Below are 10,278 nucleotides of genomic sequence, written 5' to 3' on the forward strand. Positions count from 1 at the left end.
TTGAAAATCATGCCATGTACAGTGTGTGTGCCCAAAATCCCGAGAGGAGAATGGAGGAGAAGGGATTGAGGCATAGCCATCTTGCCTCGGGGGTGGTGGTGGTGGTGATTTCTTGCTTTCTGTATTTCTGGTGAGTGCACATACCCTATAGCAAAAATCTCTCCAAAGATTTTTTAAAATTTGCTGTAAGACAAATTTTTGCATGTTTGCTCAGCAGAGACAAGAAAGAGAGACAGAGATGAGAAAGTAAGGAAGCACCGCCTGGGGGGTGACCACACCTCAGTCCCTTTTCTTCCAATCCCTGTCCCAAGAGTTTGAGCATGCATGCACAAGTGCCTGGCATGTTTCTCAAGACGCCGGGTCTGGTACTCAAACCATGCAGTGGGCTATGTGTGATCTAGCCATCTTAAGCTTCATATGACCAGGCTGCTAATACAGAAAAGTTAAATAAAATATGGTACAGACAGCCAGTGGTGTTTGTGAAAGCGGCTGGATCCCACGTGGCTGACCTCATGACATGAGTCCCAGACCTAGCTGTGAAAAACACACTGGGCACATGCGCATGCATGCCCAAGGTCCTGGGAGGAGATGCAGAGGAGTAGGGATTGCGGCATGACCATCCTCCATGGAAGGTGCTTTCTCATTTTCCCTCTCTGTCTCTTTTCAGTGAGCACACGTGCCCTCTAGAAAATTTAAAAAAATGGGAGGCGGGGGAGCAGTAGATGGCATAATGGTTATATCACTAACTTCCCACACGGTCGACTGCAGTTTGAGTCCCAGACCTGCTAGCTTCAAACTCACACCAGGCACATATGTGTGCATGTGTGCCCAAAATCCTGGGAAGAGAGTAGAGGAAAAGGGATTGTGGCATGGCCATCCTCCCTGGGGGGTGATTTTTCACTTTCTGTCTCTTTCTCTGGCAAGCACACATGCTCTAATAGCAAAAAAACTCTTGGAAAAAAAAATATATGACATGAATACCTTTTTTTTTTCTTTTCTTTTCTGGAGAGGTTTTTGCTATAGGATGCGTGTGCTGGCCAGAAAGACAGAGAGAGACAGAGAGACAGAAATCACCCCCCAGGGGGGATGGCCACGCTGCAATCCCTTCTCCTTCATTCTCCTCTCGGGATCTTGGGCATGCACGCCCACATTCCCGGAGTGAGTTTAAGCCACTGGGTCTGGGACTTGAACCACGGTCAACTACATGGGAGTCCAGTGACATAGCCATTATGCTAACTGCTGGTCCCCCCACGGTGTGTTTTTTAAGACACCGGGTCCAGGACTCAAACTGCACAGTCTGCCATGTGGCATCCAGCACCTTAACCACCATGCTACCAGCTGGCCCTTAATACGTGTCTTCATGTTATCCTTTAGGAAGGTGAGGTTGTTGAAGTGGATGAAGAAACAGCAGCTATCTTGAAGCATTCACGATTTGCTCAGGCTTTTGTGATCAGACCGAGAGAAGAGAAATGCCCAACATCTGGAGGCTGTTCCTCTGTCGAGTCAAAGGTATGTTTGGCTTTCCCTATTTCGAACAGGCAACAATTAAATTAAAAAAAATCATCGTGCTTGACATAGGCTACTAATAAAACAGGAAACAAATCATTGTTCTTTGCAGTCATCAGCCATAACTTATCTCTGGCATAGTTCTATCTTTTTTAGTATATGTGCTGCCAAAGTGAGCACATACTTGTATCTTTAAAGTGAGTTATCTATAAAACAATTTCAATTAATTTTATAACTTTATTTTTTTCATCCTGATAATAAGTCAGATTCCTAACTTACTTTATCCATGAATGAACTTCAGGGCATCCATGAACCACTTAAAATATATGTGTATACATATTTTCTCCAAGGAATATCTACTGCTTTCATCAGGTTTTAAAAGGAATTCAGATACAAAAATGATTAAGAGCTACCTTTTAAAAAGTTGTGCAGGGGAGGACCAGCAGTTGGCGTAATGGCTATGTTGCTGGACTCCCACGTAGTCGACCATGGTTCACGTCCCAGATCTGGTGGCTTAAAACTCACGCCGGGCGTGTGTGCGTGCGTGCCCAAGATCCCGAGAGGAGAATGGAGGAGAAGGGATTGCAGTGTGGCCATCCCCCCTGGGGGGTGATTTCTCGCTTTCTGTCTCTCTCTCTCTTTCTGTCTGGCGAGTGCATGCGCCCTATAGCAAAAAAAAAAAAAAAAAAAAACTGTGCAGGGGGGCCGCCAGGGGGGGCGTTAAGCGTGCTGGACTCCCACATGGCCAACCGTGATTCAAGTTCCAGACCTGCCAGCTTGGTTCTCACTTTCCCTCTCTCTCTCTATCTCTCTCTGCTTCTCTCTGTCCCTCTCTGGTCAAATAAAAAATGAATGAATGAATGAATGAATGAATGAATGAATGAAAGAAAGAAAGAAAGAAAGAAAGAAAGAAAGAAGGAAGGAGGGAGGGAGGGAAGGAGGGAGAGAGAGAGAGAGAGAGAGAGAGAGAGAGAGAGGCAGGAAGGCAGGCAGGAAGGAAGCTGGTTAAATAAAATAATTCTTTTTAAAAAAGAAAAGGTTGTGTGGGCCCAGAAGATGGCATAATGGTTATGTCGCTAGACTCCCACATAGTCGACTACAGTTCGAGTCCAGGACATGAACCTAGGACCTTTCCCACATGGATCCAGTTGTGCCACTGCCTGGCCCCAACACACTGGACTTTTTAGGGAAGGTGGGGAATCAAACTGGGGCCTCTCATGTGTCATGGACCTGCTGAATAGCCGTGTCCAGAGTGTGCTGCCATGCTGGGCTTCTAGTACTTTTTAAACATTGAGACGGCATGTCCATAACAGAAAGTTTATCATTTTCAAGTGCATGACTTGCTGGCTTTTAGTGCATTCCCGAGGCTGTGCAGCCATCATCGGGCTAGTTCCAGAGCATTTTCATCACCCAGAGAAGTTCTGCAGCCACTAAGCAGTCATTCCCCAACCATCTCTCTCCCTAGCTTCTTTTTTTTTTTTTTTTTTAAGAATTATTTTAATTTGGGACCAGCAGTTAGCATAATGGCTATGTCGCTTGACTCCCATGTAGTTGACCGCGGTTCGAGTCCTGGACCCGGTGGCTTAAACTCACGCCGGGTGTGTGTGCGTGCGTGCCCAAGATCCTGAGAGGAGAATGGAGGAGAAGGGATTGCGGCATGGCCATCCCCCTGGGGGGTGATTTTTCACTTTCTGTCTCTCTGTCTCTGTCTGGTGAGTGCATGCGCCCTATAGCAAAAAAAACCCCCAAAAACCAAAAACCAAAACCAAACAAACAAAAAACCTCTCCCTCCCCAAGAAAAGAATTATTTTAATTTTATTTATTTTATTTTTAAATTTAGTTAATTAATTAATTTTTAAAATTTGACCAGAGAGGGACAGAGAGAGAGATGGAAAGTGAGAAAGCAAGTGGCCAGTTCCGGGACTTGAACTGCGGTTGGCCATGTGGGAGTCCAGTGCCCTTAACCACCATGCTACCTGCCAGCCCCTCTCTCCCTAGCTTCTGGCAATGACTAATCAGCATCCTATTTCTATGGCTATGTCTAAACTGCACGTTTCGTATAGAGGAATCATACACTGTGGCCTTTTGTGTCTGCTTTCTTTCACTTCACATTATGCGTTCAGGTTTACCCATGTTATAACATGTATCAGTAATTCATTCCTTTTTATGGCTAAGTAATAGTCCACTGTATGGAAATACCACATTTTCTTTCTCCGTCCATCATTCAATGGACATTCTTCCACTTTCTGTATGTTATGAATACTGCTGCTGTGAACATGAATGTGTGTGCAATTGTTTGAATACCTATTTTCAGTTCTTCTGGGTTTACATCTAGGAATGGAATTATTGGATCATATAGTAATTCTACTATGTTTAATGCTTTTGAAGAATTTCCAAACTGTATTGCAGCTATATAATTTGATATTTCTACCGGTTGTGTTTCAGGGTTCCACTTTTTCTTTTTTCTTTTTTTTTTTTGGGGGGGGAGAGATTTTCACTGTAGGGCACGTGCGCTCGCCAGACAGACAGAGCGAGAGACATAGAGACAGAAAGCGAGAAATCACCCCCCAGGGGGGATGGTCACGCCGCAATCCCTTCTCCTCCATTCTCCTCTCGGGATCTTGGGCACGCACGCACACGCGCCCGGTGTGAGTTTTAAGCCACCGGGTCCGGGACACGAACCGCAGTCGACTACGTGGGAGTCCAGCGACATAGCCATTACGCTAACTGCTGGTTCCCTGGGTTCCACTTTTTCTACATCCTTTCTGACACTTGCTAGTCCCTGCTTGCTTGTTTTTTATAGTAACCACCTCAATGGGTGTATGTTTGATTTTACATTTCCCTAATGATTAGTGATGTTGAGTATTTTTTAAATGTGCTTAGTGGACATTTGTATATACCTTCTTCTTTTTTTTGTTTGTTTTGGGTTTCTGCCATAGCACATGTGTGCTCGCTGAAGAGAGACAGAGAGAGACAGTAAAGGAGAAGCAAGAAATCACCACCCAGAGGGATAACCATACCATAATCCCTTCTCCTCCCGTTTTCCACTTGGGATTTTGGGCAGACACATACATGTGCCTGGCATGATTTTCGAGCCGCTGGGTCTGGGACTTGAACCACCGTCAGTCATGTGGGAATCCAGCTCCTTAACCACTACACCACCTGCTGGCCTTTGTTTGTATATATTCTTTGGAGAAATGTTTATGAAAGTTCTTTGCCCATTTTTAAATTAGGCTGATTGTCTTTTTATTGTTACGTTATAGGAGTTCTTTATATATTCTGGGTATTAGACTTCTATCACATACATGATTTGTAAAAATTCCTTCATCCTTTGGGCTGTCTTTTCACTTTCTTTCCAGTGTCCTTTGGTGCTCAGAAAGTTTAAAATGTTTTTCTTTTTCTTTTTTTTCAATTGTCAGAGGGTGCAGGTGCTTGCCATACAGAAACAGAGACAGGAAAGGACAGGAAGAAAGCACCCTCAGCACACACGCACACGCGCACACGCACACACACACACACACACACACTGTCATACGGTCTTGCTGTAATCTCTTCTCTTTCATTTCTCCACCCTGTTGGGATGCACACATGCACATGCACCCAGTGTGTTTTTTAAGCCACTGGAGCTGGTATTTGAACCACATGGTCAGCCACGTAGGCGCCACCTCCCTTAGCCACTAGACTACAGGATCAGTCTAGGTTTTAATTTTGATAAAGTCTAATTTATCTATTTTTTCTTTGATTCCTTGTGCTTCTGGTGTCATATCTAAGAGCCCATTACCAAGGCTAAAGTCAAGAAGATTTTCCTGGTACTTTTTAAAAACTATTATTTTTATTTTTTTAGGGAGAGTGTGCTCACTAGGGAGAAACAGAGAGAGGGAAAGTGAGAAATCACCCCTCCCCAGGGGGCATGGTCAAACTGTAATCCCATTCCTCCATTCTCCTCTTGAGATTTTGGGCAACACGCACACACACCCAGTGTGATTTTCTTTATGTACTTTTAAAAATTATTTATTTAACTTTACTTATTCATTCATTCATTTTTAATTTGACTAGAGAGAGCGAGAGAAGGTGAGAGCAAGCCACCAGGTCCAGGACTTGAACTGTGGTCAGCCATGTGGGAGTACCCAGTGCCTTACCCACCACATCACCTGCTGATCCCCTGTAATTTTTTTTTTTTGAGAGGTTTTTGCTATAGGGTGCGTACGCTCTCCAGAAATACAGAGAGAGACAGAGAGACAGAAAGCGAGAAATCCCCCCACAAGGGGGATGGCCACGCCATAATCCCTTCTCCTCCATTCTCCTTTCAGGATCCTGGGCATGCACACATACGCGCCCGGCGTGAGTTTAAGCCACCGGGTCCAGGACTCGAACCGTGGTCGACTACATGGGAATTCAGTAACATAGCCATTATGCTAACTGCTGGTCCCACCAGTGTGATTTTCAAGCCACCAGAGTCAGGACTCAAACTGATCAGTCAATCATGTGGGATCCCACTGCCTTAACACCCCCTGCCACCAGCTGGCCCCCTAAAAATGATTTTTTTATTGTGGTAAAATACACATAACATAGAATTTATCATTTTTTTAAAGGTTTTTTACCTTAGGGCACGTGTGCTTGCCAAAGAGACAGAGAGAGAGTGAGAAGGAAAATGACAAATCCCCCCCTCCAGGGGAGAGCCAAGTTGCAATCCCTTCTCCTCCATTCTCCTCTTAGGATTTTGAGCACGCACACACATGCACTCGAGCATGAATTTCAAGTAGCCAGATCCAGGAGTTGAACCACAGTCAGCCATGTGGGAGTCTAGCACCCTAACCACTGTGCTACCTGCTGGCCCCAGATTTTACCATCTTAACCATTAGAAAAACCTTTCTTTAGGGTCTGGCCCCACAGTCTGGTGATTAAGGGAGCCATAATAGATCCTACACTGGTAACTGCACAGTTTGAATCCTGGCCCCAGGAGCTTGCTGGGCACCTGCGTATGCATGACTCAAGTCCCAACAGGGTGGAGATATAAGGAGAGGGCTTGTGGTACGACCATATCCCTATAGAGGGTGCTTCCCCTCCCTCTGTCAGTCTCTCTCTGGTGAGTGCATTCCTGACTCTGGCAAAAAAGCAAAAACTAGTTTTCTTTATTCATGATAGAGCACATGTGTGTGGCGTGGCCATCCCCCAGTGGGTGCTTTCTCACTTTCCTTCTCCCATCCCTCACCATCTTTCTGGCAAATGAATGTGCCCTATGGCAAAAAAACCTTGGGAAAAAAAAAGTAAAGCTTATTTATTATTATTATTTTTTAATTGCCAGAGGGTGCAGGCACTCTCCAGAGAGAGATGGGGGCAGGGCAGGCACAGAGAAAGCACCTCTTGATGAAGCGTGTCACATCATGGTCCCTCCTCCATCTCTCGGTCCTTTGGGGCATGCATGCACATGTGTCTGCCATGTTTTTCAAGCCACTGTGGCAGTGACATGAACAGTGGTTGGCCAAGAGAGATCTGGCTCCCTTAACCACTAGGCTATGGGCTGGCCCAGGAATAAATATTATTTAGAGACTACTCTCAAAAGTGGTTAATTTGTGGGACCAGCAGGTGGCATGGAGGTAAGGTGGCTGGATCCCACATAGCCTACTGCGCTGAATACCAGACTCGGTGGCTTGAAAATCATACCAGGATGGTGTGCGGGTGTGCCCAAAGTCCTGAGAGGAGACTGGAGAAGCAGTGGTGGTGTGGCCATCTCCTGGGGCTGATTTCTCATTTTGCCTCTCTCTCCCCCTCTCTGTCTCTCTAGTGAGTGCACTTGCCCTATAGCTAAAAATAAACAAACACAAAATGAATAATTTGTAGTTAAGGAAGGTTAATTGAACCCCAAAGACAACAATCATGGCACCAGAAAAACCCAGTATGTTCTTCTTCGGCCAGTATTGCCAGCTGGAGTCTAGCCCCAACTTCTTATTGAAGCCACGTGTACGGCTGAAGATTACTTTCTTGGTTTTATTAGGTTCTTTCTTTCACTTTGGAGGGGTTCTTTCTCCCCCTCTATCGGGGGATATTTGTTACTGGTTTTCTAAAAAGGTTTTTTTTTTTTTTTTTTTTTTTTTTTTTTTTTTAACTATTCCGTTCACTAAACATTTCACAAACGTGGTGAAATATTAGGGGTCCTTTGAAACTGTTAAGAGTTTATTGATAATAAAACCTCTCTAGTCAGAATGATCATTTATTTTGGAGAGTTTTTTTTTTTTTTTTTGCTGCAGGGCGTGTGTGCTTGCCAGAGACAGAGAGAGACAGAGAGAGAGAAAGCGAGAAATCACCCCCCAGAGGGGATGGCCACGCCACAATCCCTTCTCCTCCATTCTCCTCTCGGGAACTTGGGCACGCACGCACACGCGCCCGGCGTGAGTTTAAGCCACCGGGTCCAGGACTTAAACCGTGGTCAGCTACATGGGAGTTCAGCAACAAAGTCATTATGCCAACTGTTGGTCCCAGGATGATCATTTATTTTGAAATATTTTCATCATTCTCATTGTCCTGAAACCTGATTCCCTGGGTACTGGCTATGAAAGCTGTCAGAGGTTTCAATTACAAGTAAAGATGTCTTTCCTCCAGCCACATTTCCAGTGTACTCTGGCTTTAAAAGAAGAAAGAGAAAAAGGTAGGGAATGTGTCTGCCACTGCAAGACCATCTCCCGCCCTCCTTGCCCCTGCCCACCCACGTGCGAGCCGCGGGGCCAAGGTCCTCGACCTCAGATAGGAGCTGTGCCGTCCTACATACTTGAACCGGCTTATCTCCACCTACGGCCTCCTCGCTGTTCCTCTTTCCTCCCAACCTGCAGATGTGCCAGTGCCTTCAGATCAGTTCCAAGTTTTTCAAGTGGTAGTAATTGACCCTGAAGGAAGGTTTCAGACCCTGGAACAGCTGTGTGACCTAGGACGGTAACCTTGTGCTCTGGGTTGGGGGAGAGGCTTATCTTTTTTATGGAGGACCTCTATGATAAGCCCTGGGTCAGGGCAGGGAGGCAGCGGCATGCTGGGAACCGCCCGCTGCCATGGAGTGATGATGGTGCTGCCCCCGCTGAAGCCGGCTCCGTGAAGCCCGAGTCCTTCTGCCTTTTCTTTTCTTTGTTCTAATCCTGACAAGCAAAGTGTATTTTGCCCTTAAGAGAATTATATTTTGGGGCCAGCAGGTGGCGTGGAGGTTAAGGTGCTGGGTCCCACGTGGCCGGCTCCACGGTTTGAGTCCTGGACCTGGTGGCTTGAGGAACACACCAGTGCGTGTGCGTGTGCCCAAAATCCCAAGAGGAGAGTGGAGAACAAGGGACTGCAGTGTGGCCATGGGCCGGGGGAGGGGGTGATTTCTCACTTTCTCTCTTTTTGTCTCTGTCTCCAGCAAGCACACACACCCTATAGCAAATAAATCCAAAAGACAACAAAAAGTACATTTTGAGAACACCGCAGCATTTGAAATCATGCAGACAGGAGTTGTGCTATGGCCTGTCTTGCTTCAGTTGATGGCGATGGTAATAACGTGAGCCACACAGCTGTGACCCCGGGGAGCGAGCGTTTCTTCGACAGTTCAGATGGTCAAGGCACCCTGCCGTTAGTCCTCACGATAACCCTTATTGCCCTCTTTTTATAAATGAAGAAACCGAGGCTCAGAAAGATCGCCTCACTAGCCCAGGGTCACACAGCTAGAAAGTGATGACTTAGAGCCCGCGTCCGACCCCATGCTGTGCTGCCTCGCCAGCGTTACACCCTCCGCACACTCAGATGCTGGTGCGGAAAGGTCTGCTTACCAGGCACCCAGCTTCTAGCTCCTTCAGGCCCGCAGGCCTTTTCGGGCTGGGAGCAGCATTTGGAAGGTACTGATATCATTATCTCCCACTGGTAGGTAGGCCGTTGAGCAGGAAGAATAAGCGTATGGAAAACCCTCTTTCTGGGCGGAAAAAGAGGAGTGGCTACTTCTTTGACCTGGAGTCTCAGAACACTGAGAGGAGGACCTACAATGGGCATGAATGCCTGGAAGCAGCAACTGCGTGGCTGACCTTCCAGGCTCCTTCCAGCTACTCTGCCTTCAAGGGAGCCCAGAGCCAGGCAGGTCTCATTTTGAAAAGATAGAAGCTGAAGGCCAGAGAGGTTTAGGCCACCACCAGGTGTCACTTCAATAAAGAGGATGATCCACAAGACTATCAATTTTTCTTTTCCTTTCCTTTATTTATTATTATTTTTTTAGAGGTTTTGCAATAGGGTGCCCACGCTCACCAGAGAAACAGAGACAGAAAGCAAGAAATCACCCCCAGGGGGGATGGCCACGCCACAATCCCTTCTCCTCCATTCTCCTCTCAGGATCTTGGGCATTCATGCACACGTGCCCAGCATGAGTTTAAGACACCGGGTCTGGGACTTGAACTGCGGTCTCCAGCAACATAGCCATCATGCCATCTGCGGGTCCCGTGAGACTATAAATTTTTGAATGTAGAGTCTGTGTCTGTCTTGTACACTCTTCTGTTGGTCATCGGAAAAGTCATGATGTAGTTTTCTGTTTTTCTACGCAAAAATAAGTCATGATTTTTCCAATGATCATATATTTTCAGTAACCAGCAATAAAATGTAGAGTGTAGCTTTAGTTAATTCATCATTTTTTAATTTTTATTTTTAGGTTTCTGCCATACGGCATGTGTACTCGCTATAGAGAGATGGAGAGAAATGGAGAGAGACAGAGAGGGAAAGTGAGAAATTACCTCCCCTGGGGGGGGGTGGCCATGCCTTAATCGCCTTAAT

At 46.1% G+C, this 10,278-nt stretch overlaps 1 protein-coding gene across 2 annotated transcripts in view; it reads left to right on the plus strand.

The window, feature by feature from the left end:
* The window catches only part of AS3MT (arsenite methyltransferase), a 74,822-nt gene that overhangs the window by 62,392 nt on the left and 2,152 nt on the right, over positions 1 to 10,278 (plus strand). For both annotated transcript variants that reach the window (XM_006166387.3, XM_006166385.3), the window contains exon 10: positions 1,375 to 1,509. In XM_006166387.3, coding sequence (XP_006166449.1) covers positions 1,375 to 1,509 — 135 coding nt within the window. The remainder of the gene's footprint in view (positions 1 to 1,374; positions 1,510 to 10,278) is intronic.

The sequence above is a fragment of the Tupaia chinensis genome, unplaced genomic scaffold (assembly GCF_000334495.1).
Source record: "Tupaia chinensis unplaced genomic scaffold, TupChi_1.0 Scaffold144255_1, whole genome shotgun sequence".
Lineage (NCBI taxonomy): Eukaryota > Metazoa > Chordata > Mammalia > Scandentia > Tupaiidae > Tupaia > Tupaia belangeri.